Raw genomic sequence first — 15515 nt, 5'->3', positions numbered from 1 at the left:
TGGTGATTTTTCGAGCTATTTTAAATTAAATGTTTTAATGAATGTTTAGACACATTTCACTGCACACAATATATTATTACTTATTTTCCAGTGTTTCATAGTTTTTAGTGGGTGACATTCTTTTTTGATAAGTGTATATTATTAGACTATTTCAACATTCATTTTAATTACACGTATGGATTTTGTTTAGTCTAGCTAAAAAAACAGAAAAACGGAATATGATGATAAACCATCAATCAGGAAACATGCATTTTTTTCTCCAGATTTTGTTAAAATCCTTTTAGCAACTACAACACCGTAAATATCGCGAGATTGTTCGAGGGAATAAGTTCATGTTCGTATTCCTGAACATGGCGACGTCTAATTTGCTAAAGGTAGGAGGCTGCTCAATTCAATACATTTGATTAACGTTACATGAATCATTGTCTGTTGCATAGTTGTGGATATCTTACTCCACGTTGCTAAGCGCACATACCTGAAGATGGCCTTGCAATATAGGTGATATGAAGTTGTTTGCCTTGCTAGCAATGAAAGACTGCTGTGTACACCTCTCATTGACGTTCGTTAGCCTGGTGCTATTTAGCTGCACCAGTAGTCCACACGTACCAGTAGTCCACACATAACTAGATTCGTAACAGTTAGTTAGCTATCATTTAACTTTACATGACTATGGTTTACTAAGGAACTCATTAGTTAACGTATTCACAAATGGTCGTCTTTTTCATGAAAACACATTAGTTTGCTGCTAGCTAGCAAGACATCTGGCACTGATGGCACAGTAACTAGCTACGTTAACTTGGTGTCTGCTCATTTCCCCCCCGCTAGCGTTAACTCTACTGTATCAGTCTAGCTAGCGAGCTACAGTACTGTGGTTATGTCTGATAAAACACTGAATCACTGCCTAGATTTGATTTTTCGAGACACCAACGGTAGGCTAAAGCTGCTTGCCAGCAACATCCGATTGCTACCTAGCTACGTTAACATTATATATCAGGACACACTGGCGCAAAATTGATTCTACATATATTTTTGTGGGGCTAGCTTACTGATATGTGATACAATGTAGGCCTATTTGATGAGGACCTATAACTAGTCACGTCTACTACTACATACAACATTCCCTCACATATAAGAGCCTACTGTAGACTGGATGCAGTTACACATCCTGGAAAAACAGATGCTAGTAAATCAGGGTTGAAGCACCTTTCAGATAGTGGGTTGATAACTGATGGCATGGCTTGTCAAACGGCACATGTTGTTTCTAATGTTAAAGTAGGCCAACTTGCCTAGTGCCTAAACATAAAAGCAACCATTGGGATGTCAATGATATCAATTGTATGTCCTTGATTTCTCACATCCTCCCTTCTCATGTGCTTCTCAAAGCACATTGGAGCAGAACATCTGAGGTTCTTGACATATGATATTCCGTTTTGAGAAGGAGGATCAAGTAAATACAATTGCGGTTCACTCTGGTGTTGTCATAACTGCTAGGCAGCCTATAGTCAGAGGTGACACTACTACCCTTCTCACCCAGAACAAAGGCTCCCTCCAGTTCGAGGACAAGTGGGATTTGATGCGTCCCATCGTTCTGAAGCTGCTCCGTCAGGAGTCAGTCACCAAGCAGCAGTGGTTTGACCTCTTCTCGTGAGTATGGCCACGCAGTCCATGTTCATGTGCTCTGTCATACAGAAGTTGTATTCATTAGTGCACACCAAGTTTTGCAACTGCTATTGTAAACAAGTGTTTCTTATTTGACAAGTCCAGGCAGTTTGCTTCTGTTTGGTTCCTAGTGAATATGACCCAAGAGCCTGTTGCAAAACGTTCAAAAACAAATGTATGGTGTAGAACAGATTGCCTTACTGACAGATATATTAAGGAATTGTGGTGTCTGCTCTATCCATTCTTTTTCGATCTTCAACATTCTGAATGTTTTGCATCACTTAATAGACTATACCCCAAGAGAAAATCCTGTCATTTTGTTAACTCCAGGCGTTTCCGTTAATGCCTGTCTCAACTGTTAGACTGACAGATGATTTGAACTACATGTCCCTCTCCTCCAATTCCCTCATCCGATCTCTTGGTTTCCATAGAGACGTCCATGCAGTATGCCTATGGGATGACAAGGGACCGGCCAAGATCCACCAGGCCCTGAAGGCGGACATCTTAGACTTCATCAAGCAAGCACAAGTGGTAGGTAGGCCTGCTTGGTCTTGCTACGATTGAATGGACTGTGCTATTTATTCCCTCGCTGAGTACCACTAATGCTAGCTAGCTATCAAGCTAGCTGTGACAGTAGGCTACCGAATAACCATGCAGTCTACTAGCCTACCCCTGAGAACCAACATTTTCAATGCTATATAATCCATAACAATGCCCTCAACTGCTCTCATGTGTTGAGTAACCAAGCAGACTGTCTATTACCCCCAGTTTTTCAACGCCATAAAGTCCATAACAGGGCCCTGCGCTCTCCCCCACAGCGGGTGTTGAGTCACCAGGATGACACGGCACTGCTGAAGGCCTACATCGTGGAGTGGAGGAAGTTCTTCACACAGTGCGACATCCTGCCCAAACCCTTCTGCCAGCTGGAGATCACGCTCATGGGCAAGCAGGGCAGCAACAAGAAGTCTAACGTAGAGGACAGCATCGTACGGAAGGTGAGGAAATGGGGAGGAAGAAATGGGATGGGAATGCGAGAGATGATCACGTGCTAACTGGGTAGCAACAAGAAGTTGAGGGAAAAAGATCACATTGCAAACAGGGCAGCAGCAGTATTTGGTTGTATTTGTAATGATATAAGAGAATTTCCAGTTGGCATGAGAAAATGTTGCCGCCTATAGATTCCCTCTTTCCCTGCTCATGTATAATGTACTGTATCTTCTATTACCTTGTAGCTTTGGGGTGGCAAGGGGAGTAGAATGTAGTGAGATTTGGTAACATCCGGAGGATTGTCGGTTCAAATCCCGAGATTGACTTGGACAGAATGTCGTAACAGGAGGGATGCTGTTAAATCATGCCATCGCCTGCAGTTGTACCCTTGAGCAAGGCACTAGATTAAGCAAAAAGACAAATGTACATTTTGAGATATATGGACAAAGTAATGTTCTTCTAAACTTCATTTTATATGCCCTCAGCTCATGCTGGACACGTGGAATGAGTCCATCTTCTCCAACATCAAGAACAGGCTGCAGGACAGTGCCATGAAGCTGGTGCACGCCGAGCGCCTGGGGGAGGCCTTCGACTCTCAGCTGGTCATCGGCGTCAGGGAGTCCTACGGTGAGCAAAACATCACTGTCGTCTTTAGCTCTGAGAGAATGGTGTGTAATGAACGCGAGCCAGATCTTTGGTGTATGTAAACCATACCAATGGATTGATTCACCAAATCCCTGTGCCAAATTGGATTTACCTTCAATGTGAATTTTGGTGTGAAACCCCCAATGACAAATGCAGGCTGTACATGAAAATGTGAGGTACTAACATTTTAGAATTTAGCTATGTAGTGTGAATGACAAAAATGTACTCTTAACCCCATTCCACAAAGATGCCTGTAATTCTCCTGGGTTGTGTTCATAACTCACCAAACGGAAGAGAACCTACTGAAACCGGAAGGGACTGATTGGACTCATCCTTTAAGAAATGCTAATTTCTAAAACGTTTCATGCTAATGACCTTGGCCCCTGGGCACCTCCATCCCTGTTTTCCCTCTGCAGTGAACCTGTGCTCAAACCCAGACAATAAGTTGCAGATCTACAGGGATAACTTTGAGAAGGCTTACATGGACTCCACTGAGAGATTCTACAGAACACAGGCCCCCTCCTACCTGCAGCAGAACGGAGTACAGAACTACATGAAATACGTGAGTAGTACTAGGATCCTTTAACTTTTCCAAAATTCCCAGATGGTTTTCTGGAAACTCTATAGTTAAAGGACTCCTGGACTTCCTGCTTATTCTCTCCCTTTTCCAGGAATTTTCCAACTGGGATTTCTGGAAAACCTGGGAATTTTTGTAAATTTACTCTAATTTTGCCAACCTAAAAAGGCCCCTTGATCATACACCACACGTCAAGTTATAAGCAGAATTCCAAATGGACATGTCAAGTCCAAACCCCTCAGATGCTCATGTATATTTGAAACATTTGCATAGGTGTAAGCCATATGGCACAAATCTCATGCTGCCTATCAGATGGCAAGGTGAACGAATGACCACACTGCTTTAACATATCCGATCCTTTCAGGTCTACGTGAGTGGCTAGGGTTTGTTTTGGATTACAGAGATCAGAGGTTGAAAATAATATGTATGAGACAAGTACTGTTTCTGCAGTTCCGTTGTGGTTTCTCAGTAGGGTTACAAAATAATATTTGGCATCAGGAGGGAATAAACAGGAAATTCAGCAATCTTCCAACTGTGATTTCTTGAAGAGCTGAGAATTTGGAGAAAGTGACTGGAATTTTGCAACTCTATTTCTCAGCAACTGTCTGTTATGTAGGCTATCCATCTGAGGGGGAACCAACATGTGTATCTCTGTGTGTTCTAACAGGCAGACACTAAGTTGAGAGAGGAGGAGAAACGGGCGTTGCGCTATTTGGAGACGAGACGTGAATGTAACTCTGTACAAGCAGTGAGTAAACTAAACTCTAAAAATCCAAATAACTTCACAAATCTTCATTGTAAAGGGTTTAAACACTGTTTCCCGTGCTTGTTCAATGAACCATAAACAATTAAATATGCACCTGTAAAATGGTCGTTAAGACACTTACAGCTTACAGACGGTAGGCAATTAAGGTCACAGTTATGAAAACTTAGGACACTAAAGAGGCATTTCTACTGACTCTGAAAAACACCAAAAGAAAGATGCCCAGGGTCCCTGCTCATCTGCGTGAACGTACCTTCAGCATGCTGCAAGGAGCCAGATGTGGCCAGGGCAATAAAGTGAGATGTCCGTACTGTGAGACGCCTAAGACAGCGCTACAGGACAGACAGCTGATCGTCCTCGCAGTGGCAGACCACGTGTAACAACACCTGCACAGGATCGGTACATCACACCTGCGGGACAGGTACAGGATGGCAACAATTGCCCGAGTTACACCAGGAATGCACAATCCCTCCATCAGTGCTCATACCGTCCACAATTGGCTGAGAGAGGCTGGACTGAGGGCTTGTAGGCCTGTTGTAAGGCAGGTCCTCGCCAGACATCACCGGAAACAATGTCGCCTATGGGCACAAACCCACCATCGCTGGACCAGACAGGACTGGCAAAAAGTGCTCTTCACTGACGAGTCTTGATTTTCATCTCACCAGGGGTGATGGTCGGATTCACGTTAATCGTCGAAGGAATGGGCGTTACACCGAGACCTGTACTCTGGAGCGGGATTGATTTGGAGGCGGAGAGTCCGTCATGGTCTGGGGCGGTGTGTCACAGCATCATTGGTCTGAGCTTGTTGTCATTGCAGGCAATCTCAACGCTGTGTGGTACAGGGAAGACATCCTCCTCCCTCATGTGGTACCCTTCCTGCAGGCTCATCCTGACATGACCTTCCAGCATGACAATGCCACCAACCATACTGCTCGTTCTGTGCCCCCCCCCCCCCCTCTCCCCCAGAAATGTCTGGGAACTTACAGGTGCCTTGGTGGAAGAGTGGGGTAACATCTCACAGCAAGAACTGGCAAATCTGGTGCAGTCCATGAGGAGGAGATGCACTATAGAACTTAAGGCAGGTGGTGGCCACACCAGATACTAACTGTTACTTTTGATTTTGACCCACCCTTTGTTCAGGGACACGTTATTCCATTTCTGTTAGTCACATGTCTGTGGAGCATGTTCAGTTTGTCTCAGTTGTTGAACCTTGTTATGTTCATACAAATATTTACGTTAAGTTTGCTTAAAAGAAACACAGATGACAGTTCGAGGACGTTTCTTTTTTTGCCGAGTTTAGGTCCTGGGTTGTAGGAAGCTTGGCCCCAGCAACGTACTGGGCCGTACACACTACCCTCTGAAGTGCCTAACAGTCAGATGCCGAGGAGTTGCCATACCATGCGGTGATACAACTGGTCAGGATGCTCGATGGTGCAGCTGTAGAACTTTTTGGGAATCTGGGGACCCATGCCAAACCTTTTCAGTCTGCTGAGGGGTGAAGGTGTTGGTGTGTTCAGACCATGATAGCTCGTTGGTTATGTGGACACCAAGGGACTTGAAGCTCTCGACCCGCTCCACTTGAGCCCTGTCGATGTTAATGGGGGCCTGTTCGGCCCGCCTTTTCCTCTAGTCCATGATCAGCCCCTTTGTCTTGCTCACATTGAGGTAGGGGTTATTGTGCTGGCACCACACTGGTAGGTCTCTGACCTCCCTATAGGCTGTCTCATCGTTGTCACTGATCAGGCCTACCACTGTGTCGTCAGCAAACTTAATGATGGTGTTGGAGTCGTGTTTGGCTATGGCGTCGTGGGTTAACAGGGTGTGCAGGAGGGGACTAATCACGCACCCCTGAGGGGCCCCAGTGTTGAGGATCAGCGTGGCAGATGTGTTGTTGCCTACCCTTTCCACCTGGGGGCGGCTCGTCAGGATGTCCAGGACCAGTTGCGGAGGGAAGGGTTTATTCCCTTAGTGATGAGCTTTGTGGGCATTATTGTGTTGTAGTCAGTGAACAGCATTCTCACATACGTGTTTATTTTGTCCAGGTTGGAAAGGACAGTGTGGAGTGTGACTGAATCATCTGTTGGGGCGGTATGCGAATTGGAGTTGGTGTAGGGTTTCCGGGATGATGGTGTTGTGAGTCGTAACCAGCCTTTCAAACCCCTTCATGGCTACTAACGTGAGTGCTACGGGGCGGAATCATTTAGGCAGGTTAACTTAGTGTTCTTGGGCACAGGGACTAGGGTCTTCTTGAAACATATAGTTATTACAGACTCGGTCAGGGAGAGGTTGTAAATGTCAGTGAAGACTCACTTCACAGAACCGTGCAAACTGGCTCTAACCAGAATAGAAAGCGTGGGAGGCCCCGGTGCACAACTGAGCAAAAGGACAAGTACATTAGTGTCTAGTTTGAGAAACCGATGCCTCACAAGTCCTCAACTGGCAGCTTCATTAAGTGGTACCCGCAAAACACCAGTCTCAATGTCAATAGTGAAGAGGCGACTCCGGGATGCTGGCCTTCAAGGCAGAGTTTCTCTGTCCAGTGTCTGTGTTCTTTTGTCCATCTTAATCTTTTCTTTTTATTGGCCAGTCTGAGATATGGCTTTTTCTTCAACTCTGCCTAGAAGGCCAGCATCTTGGAGTCGCCTCTTCACTGTTGACATTGAGACTGGTGTTTTGCGGATACTATTTAATGAAGCTGCCAGTTGAGGACTTGTGAGGTGTCTGTTTCTTAAAGTAGACTCAATAATGTACTTGTCCTCTTTCTCAGTTGTGCACCGGGGCCTCCCACTCTTTCTATTCTGGTTAGGGCCAGTTTGCGCTGTTCTGTGAAGGTAGTACACAGCGTTGTATGAGATTTTCAGTTTCTTGGCAATTTCTCGCGTGGAATAGCCTTAATTTCTCAGAACAAGAATAGAGTGATGGGTGTTAGAACGTTCTGATTCTGTCATTTTGAGCCTGTAATCGAACCCACAAATGCTGATGCTCCAGATACTCAACTAGTCTAAAGGACAGTTTTATTGCTTTAATCAGAACAACAGTTTTCAGCTGTGCTAACAATTGTAGAAGTGTTTTCTAATGATCAATTAGCTTTTTTTAAATGATAAACTTGGATTAGTTAACACAACGTTCCGTTGGGACACAGGAGTGATGGTTGCTGATAATGGGCCCCTGTACGCCTATATAGATATTCCATCAAATCTGCAGTTTTCAGCTACAATACAACATTAACAATGTCTACACTGTATTTCTGATCAATTTGATATTTTAATGGACCAGAAATGTGCTTTTCTTTCAAAAACAAGGACATTGCTAAGTGACCCCAAACTTTTGAACGATAGTGTATATAAAATTTAAAAAAGATTTGATTAAACATTGAATTTGGCCTTACTGCTATTAGCTTGTGGAAACGCATTGAATTTAAGATACTTCAAAACATGCTTCCTTTGACTGTGTCCTATATCTGAGAGAGAGCTCCGGGGGAATCACCAGTATACCTTTGATGTGGAAATGTATTTTTCGGCCCGGTACTGGGTTACCGTCAGACGAGCCCCGTGACACTTGTGGCGGTCATAGAGCGAAATGGAGAACACTGAGTTTGAGTCTCGTATAAGTTTGTAGCCTAAACCGTTCGGACACTACAGACGTTTCCGTTCCGTGAAAAAACATTACCTCCCTGCTATTGATATGATTGAGCCTGGTTCCCCTCTAGGTTTCTTCTCTAGGTTTTTCTTGACATTCTCCTTATCCTTGCTCTTTGGGTTCTAGGCCGGGTTACTGTAAAACCACTTTGACAACTGCTGATATTAAACATAAAAAAAGGCCTCAAATCAATTAGATTTTGAAATATGTGATGAAGAGCTGAGCGACCCATGGTTTTTTCTATTCCCCCTCAGCTGATGGAGTGTTGCGTGAACGCCCTGGTGACGTCCTTCAAGGAGACCATCTTGGCCGAGTGTCCAGGCATGATTAGGCGAAACGAGACAGAGAGTGAGTACGGCCGGAGCGCTCCCGGCACCAAAGGCTCGGCCAGCTCAGGTTTGCAAACCAGGAAATGACCTCACTATCCTCCACTTCCTGTTTCAATTTGTCCTCGTCAACCAACCAAACACTGCCTTTGCCCATTCCGTGTGTCATTCAACACGTTGTCATCATCACCCCCCTCAAACATCAGTGTCTGACCATAAACCCTACCCTGTATTGTGTATGTCCTGATAGTTTTAACCAGGTGTCTACCTACTTATGTGTCACTATTAACCAATGTGTGCCTTTGTGGAGCATCTGTTTGTTTGGTGTATAGCAGTAAGATCTAGAACTAGGCCTTTGACTGTAAAGTCTAACTGACAATATACCACCACTGTGATGTTTATAACTTTAAGGGCTGGTATACTGTACATAGATGAAGCATAGTCCTGAACTAAAAAACATGTTGACTGGAGAATCAGTCAACGGAAACCAACCTCTAAATACTGGTTATTCAAATCTGGCCATCAATTGCCGCTGCGTACCCTTTGTTTGATACTATAATCTAGAAGTAGAAAACTAGAATCTATAGAGTCTAGCCGCAGTATCTTACCATGGACAGTGTTTGACTAGCTTTCCTCCACCTTATAGAGCTCCATCTCATGTTCTCTCTGATGGACAAGGTGCCTAGTGGCATCGAGCCCATGCTGAAGGACTTAGAGGAACACATCATGTCTGCTGGGCTGGCCGACATGGTGGCCTCCGCCGAGACCATCACCTCGGTGAGTGCTACACATACATAAGCTGCTTACACACACGCGCACAGATATGTTACACTAACAGAGATATTAAATACATATTACTTTTGTGACGTATTTACTGAAGGGTGACGGGAACAATCCACTAGTCTTTGTATTTTTCTCTGTGTGCGCGCGCAGGACTCTGAGAAGTACGTGGAGCAGCTCCTCACCCTGTTCAACCGCTTCAGTAAGCTGGTTAAAGATGCCTTTCAGGACGACCCTCGCTTCCTCACAGCCCGAGACAAGGTCAGCACAATGTTTTTCCAGCATCGATTCAACATGGCCAATGAATGTAAGCGCAACGTTCCGTCAACGTTTTTCCAACATTGACACAACGTTGTCAATGAATTTATGCGCTGTATTTGCAGTTGTCACTGTATATGTAACACTTTTTTCCCCTTCTCTTCTTAGGCTTACAAAGCAGTTGTGAATGACGCTACTATTTTTAAATTGGAACTTCCGCTGAAGCAGAAAGGGTAAGAGTTCTACTGTATGCTTTAATTGCTTCACTGAATTCAAAATTGATACCGGCATACTGTTGAAGGCTGCTACAGTATTTATTGATGTTGCACTTGATAAACCTGTGGGAGCATTCAACAGGGTGGGGGGTAGATCTTTCGTGTTTTTCTTAAATACTTAAAACAAAAGCCCCACTTCTGAACTGTTAATTGCTTAATTAGTGAATGACTGAACGTGTGAGTTTACAAGTTCTACTTTCTCTGTACTGTCTGTCTGTCAGAGTGGGGCTGAAGACTCAGCCAGAGTCCAAGTGTCCAGAGTTGCTGGCCAACTACTGTGATATGCTGCTGAGGAAAACCCCGCTGAGCAAGAAACTTGCATCTGAGGAGATCGAGGCCAAGCTCAAGGAAGTGGTACGTGTGTGTGTGCGCGTAATGATTTGATGACTCCAGCAAGCTGTCCTTAAGGCTTCGGCCACACGTGCGTACTCGGATGAAATCGTATGTGACGTACATCATTGTTTATTGTCCCTCAGAAGTATATCTCAAGTCAACCATTTTCAGTTTTTTTTGTCAGACAATCATCATCTCTTGTCATTCATCCAGCAACAGATGACTCCCGTTAAAAAAAGCATTGATCCAATCGGTGTGCAAGCAGCCTTGGGCTGAGGACAGCGGGTTGCTTTCACCTTTCCATCACGAGTATGTGAGCGAAGCCCAATTTGACTGAAGCGAGATTCCCAAAGGCTGGAGCGTCCTCCTTCTCACCCGCTCCAATTTCTCTCCCGTTGCGCTCACTTCAGGAGCTCAGGGCATGCCCGGCCCAGCATGCATTTGTAGTCTACTTGTGTGCTGCTAATAGACCCTTGCTTTAGATACTGTCATGGAGTTGGCTAAATATTTTCACAAAGAAACTGATAAAACACACAGGTGCTAAATCAACGTGACTTACAAAGATGAGAACCAAGAGAGGGAGTGCGGTGATGTAGTGTCTGCTGTTATGTGTAAGGCTTGGATGCCACGGTGCTAAACTGTTAGGTTATTGACTGGATGGCATTGTTCTTCGCAAGATATGGCGGCAGTTACACGCTGGCTACATGAAACAGCTAAAGAATCATTGTGGAGTCTGAAAAGACACTTCTCCCAAAAGTATGTGCTCATGCTGAAATAACGATCATTGTAGCAAAGTGTTTATAAACATTTTGTTCTATTATCTATACAATAGGCCATATTCCCACTTTCAAGCAGCTTTCCGTTTTGATTAGGTTATTTTGCCTAAAACCTTTGTCTGCCTATATAAAAAAATAACTCTGCCCAACCTGGCAAGAGTGGCCAAAAAGAGGTGTTTAGCATCCCAAGTGGTTCTGCAAGTGTGGAGAGGATATTCTCCGCTGCTGTCCGGCTCTACAGGAACCATCGGGTATGAGCCTGAAGTCCCAGACTGGCCAAACCGTTGTTTCTAAAAATGAGTTCAAAGACACTAAGTAATTTTTCATTTCATATGTGTTTAATTGTAAGTCACCGCCTATTTGTGCAATTTATAGACTAATGATTTTAATAATGTTTACAGTGCATTCGGAAATTATTCAGACCCCTTTTTTCCGCATGTTACCTTACAGCCTTGTTCTAAAATGTATTAAATAATTGTTTCCCCTCATCAATCTACACAATACCCCATAATGACAAAGCGTTGGACTAGTAACCGAAAGGTTGCAAGGTTACTAGTCCAGGTTGCAAGATCGAATCCCCGAGCTGACAAGGTACAAATCTGTCTTTCTGCCCCTGAACAAGGCAGTTAACCCACTGTTCCTAGGCCGCCATTGAAAATAAGAATTTGTTCCTAACTGACTTGCCAAGTAAAATAAAGGTACAAATAAAAACAGTCTTCAGACCCTTTGCTATGAGGCATTTGAGCGCCGGTGAAACCCTGTTTCCATTGAGCATCCTTGATGTTTGTACAACTTGATTGGTGTCCATCTGTGGCAAATTTAGATGAATTTATACCTGTCTATGTAAGGTCCCTCAGTTGACAGTGCATGTCAGAGCCAAAAACAAGCTATGGAATCTACGGAATTGTCCGTAGAGCGCTGAGACGGGATTGTACCAAAGCACAGATCTGGGGAAAGATACCAAAAAATGTGTGCAGCATTGAAGGTCCCCAAGAACAGTGGCCTCCATCATTCTTAAATGAATTAAGTTTGAAATCACACACTAGAGCTGGCTGCCCAGCCAAACTGAGCAATTGGGGGAGAAGGGCCTTGGTCAGGGAGGTGACCAAGAACCTGATGGTTACTCGGACAGAGCTCCTCCGTGGAGATCGGAGAAACTTCCAGAAGGATAACCATCTCTGCAGCACTCCACCAATCAGGCCTTTATGGTAGTGTGGCCAGACGGAAGCCACTCCTCAGTAAAAGGCACATAACCGCCCGCTTGGACTTTGCCTAAAGGCACCTATAGACTCTGACCATGAGAAACAAGATTCTCTGGTCTGATGTGTAAATGTGGTATGAGTTTTTCTTTTAAAATGATTTAGCGACCATTTCTAAAACGTTTTGCTGTATCATTTATGGGGTATTGTGTGTAGATTGAGGTGGAAATAATGAGGTGGAAATAATGAATAAGGCTGTAACGTAACAATGTGGAAAAAGTGAAGGGGTCTGAATACTTTCCTAATTAACTCTAAATGCTGCACGCTTTTATGTCCCTACCAGACAATTGTGTCGCACTCGCAAAAGCTTCACAATGCATTTCTTTGTAGGCTATAGCCTGGAAAAAATTGAAATAATGTAGCTGTAATTGTTCCTTCTGTCTGGCTCCTGACCTATTTAGTGTTTGATGTTTAATATGACATATTTGAAACTGTTCGCTTCTTACATCGATGTTTATTCAAATACTTTTCATTCAAATCCATGTTTCAACTCAATACATTTCAAAACATATGGTAGGTCCAGGTAGTCACAAAAATAGATGGGTGTTTGTTAATGTGATTTTAATGGAAGAAGCAAATTTGGAGCAGCTTATTTTTTCGTGAGCGTGGAGTGGTTTTTAGCTGAGCAGTAGGAAAGGACATGAGAGATGACATCCGTTCACATACAATGCCTCGCTCACCCCCCCCCCCCCCCCCCCGTTCGTCTTTAAGTTTTAGCGTGGTCGTTGCTTTATACGCTGTATTCCTAACTTTGTTTTAACAGGTACTGAGGGATCTATTCTTTTCAGATCTGCAAACACTTGTTTCTTGTTTGGACGGGACAATCTTAGCTGGGTCATGTTCATTAGACACCAAAGAGGAAAACAGACATACCGGGAGAGACTACCTGAACTTGTCCAATAAACTCTTGTTTTAGTTTTTCATTGCAAAACATTTTGTGCTACTGTATGCACTAATGAATGTGGTCCTTTGTAGCTCAGTTGGTAGAACATGGCGCTTGTAACGCCAGGTTAGTGGGTTCAATTCCCGGGACCATCCATATGTCAAATGTGTGCTTTGGATAAGCGTCTGCTTAATGTCATATATTATAATATGACCCTGATTGCACGGTGGTGTTCTATGTTCTCCTGCAGTTGCTGGTGTTGAAGTACGTGCAGAACAAAGACGTGTTCATGCGCTACCACAAAGCCCATCTGACCCGACGCCTTATCCTGGACATCTCCGCTGACAGCGAAATCGAGGAGAACATGGTGGAGTGGCTCCGGGTACGACCTGTGGGTGGGTGTAGGGCTGTTACGGTGACCATATTACCGGCGGTCACCAGTCATGATCCTAGTCAAATTCCATGTGACCGCTTAGTCATTGTAACTAGGCTGCTCTGATGGTCATTATTAGCCTACCTCACTTGCTAATTGCCAGTCACTAATGGCCTGGTACTCTGCAACTATTGTCCCTCTAATCACTGATATCAATGCAAATGTATTCAAATCAAATACTTAATGAGAGCTCATGTTGTGCAACATTTCTATAGGCTGTGCAATTGCGTGACAACAGAATTGATGTCCTCTTAAAAGAGTGTTCCATCCGCTTTCTATAGGCTAGGCCTACTATCTATTTCTAAACATTCTTAATATTAAGCACATTGCTTTACTTTACAACAGGAGTATAGCCTACCTGGCTGGCATGAAAATGAACCACTGGAAAAGTGTCCTCCATTTGCTGTTTTAAGTGCAGAAATGACATGTATTTTTTTTCTCCCTTGCCCCTGTTCCGATAAATCAAACTAATTTCACACATTTAGTATATATAAAGACCAGATTAAGTTAAGAATAGTCTGCTGGGTGACAATATTATCACTTGTGAATGATGCCCAGCATGTGCACTAAGGCAAGAAACAGCGCATTCCTGTTCCTAAATTATAGTCGCACAAGTCATGTAGCCTAGCCCATAGGCCTATATGGTTTGTATCAACTAAAGTGGCCAAATAACTGCAAGCGTAGCCTATAGGCCTAGGACCCCTGGAACACGGTGAGAGCCCAGATCCTAGTGAAACGTCTTCTTATAAACCCAGTCATTGCGCAATTCTGTGTGAAAAGAGCTTTGACTGACCACTATTTAAAATAGGGCATGAATCTTCTTTACAACCGGTGCAGCATAACTGGTAGACATAGGTGGTGCGTAAGTTTCAAGTTTGGGGATGTGCATTTTCACCATAAATGAACCTTTACAATAAAGCATCACATGCATAATCTTTGCTGATTTTATGTAAGATGGCCTACTATTCATAAGGTCATGAGTAGATTGGATAGTTATAATATAACTCCACTGTTCTCAAACTGTTAAATGCCTGGCTGAGTGCATTACATAGAGTTAGGCCTAGGCTTTATCAGATACGTGTATTTCTTTGCATAGGAAAAAAATTGGCCTTTTTTCAAACGCATTTCATGCAGTTTTACTCCACTTTAGCAGAATCTTTTTTTTAATAGGACAAATTTAAAGGGTAGGCTACTCTACCGACTAACAAAAAGCTCAATAAAAACAACTTTGTCCATTTTATAATAGGCCTACGAGAAGGGGAGACACAAATAGAATATGACCTCCATCCAAACTGGAGGTGGAAATGATTGTCCAAAAACAAACTTAACTAGCACTGACCCATCAAAGAAGGAAAACCATTTGTTTTCCAAACTGTTTTCCCACAATTTGTATTTTTTTAAATATTGCGATATGCCTGGCTTGGCCTCTACTTTTCGGACAGTCGCAACTCGACAATAGTCTGCTCAAATTGCCTTTCCTTCTGACCTATAGCCAAAACAATTTAATACAAAATAAAAATAAGCTAAATACTCTGACCAAATCATGCTTTAGTAGTGACTGTAAAAAATATCTATTTGATTTATTCTGTGTGTATACAAGTGAAGGCTAATTAGGCAATATAATTAGGGAAAGCTTCCCCTAGCCTTATGGTCGCGCCGCCTATGCTTGCATATTAACGTTACTGCGTTCGCTATTTGAGTGCAGGCTACGGATTACATATTTTGTGGGCCACTAATCAACTAATTCCACACATTTGTGCACAGGAAACCGAGTAACCATGCCTTTCATGCAACTTTTTTCAAATCATCATTAGGCTATATAGTCTGCTCTTTAACACATTCTAATGTTTTGAAGTTACATAAATAACTCTAAATTAAGCATATAGGAGGACCTGTTTCTTTGTTAACCGCTCAACACTGAA

General features: G+C 43.4%; 1 protein-coding gene across 8 annotated transcripts in view; it reads left to right on the top strand.

Annotated features, from left to right (window-relative positions):
- The first annotated feature begins 294 nt into the window (after positions 1-294).
- LOC109892906 (cullin-5) overlaps positions 295-15515 on the top strand; it is a 42930-nt gene continuing 27709 nt past the window's right edge. For 4 of the 8 annotated variants that reach the window (XR_004210324.1, XM_020485773.2, XM_020485772.2 and 1 more), the window contains exons 1-13: positions 295-374; positions 1535-1644; positions 2091-2190; positions 2478-2654; positions 3132-3273; positions 3708-3853; positions 4536-4616; positions 8525-8666; positions 9243-9373; positions 9530-9637; positions 9803-9867; positions 10131-10263; positions 13411-13542. Coding sequence is in view for 7 of the 8 variants with exons in the window: in XM_020485773.2 (XP_020341362.1) it covers positions 333-374; positions 1535-1644; positions 2091-2190; positions 2478-2654; positions 3132-3273; positions 3708-3853; positions 4536-4616; positions 8525-8666; positions 9243-9373; positions 9530-9637; positions 9803-9867; positions 10131-10263; positions 13411-13542 (1509 nt within the window). In the remaining variant the exon portion in view is untranslated. Of the gene's footprint in view, positions 375-1534; positions 1645-2090; positions 2191-2427; positions 2655-3131; positions 3274-3707; positions 3854-4535; positions 4617-8524; positions 8667-9242; positions 9374-9529; positions 9638-9802; positions 9868-10130; positions 10264-13410; positions 13543-15515 lie in introns of those variants that run through there. The other 4 variants (XM_020485775.2, XM_020485774.2, XM_031826805.1 and 1 more) reach the window with 2 other exon arrangements.

The sequence above is a fragment of the Oncorhynchus kisutch genome, linkage group LG6, assembly GCF_002021735.2.
Source record: "Oncorhynchus kisutch isolate 150728-3 linkage group LG6, Okis_V2, whole genome shotgun sequence".
Lineage (NCBI taxonomy): Eukaryota > Metazoa > Chordata > Actinopteri > Salmoniformes > Salmonidae > Oncorhynchus > Oncorhynchus kisutch.
This window is presented reverse-complemented; position numbering and strand designations above follow the sequence as displayed.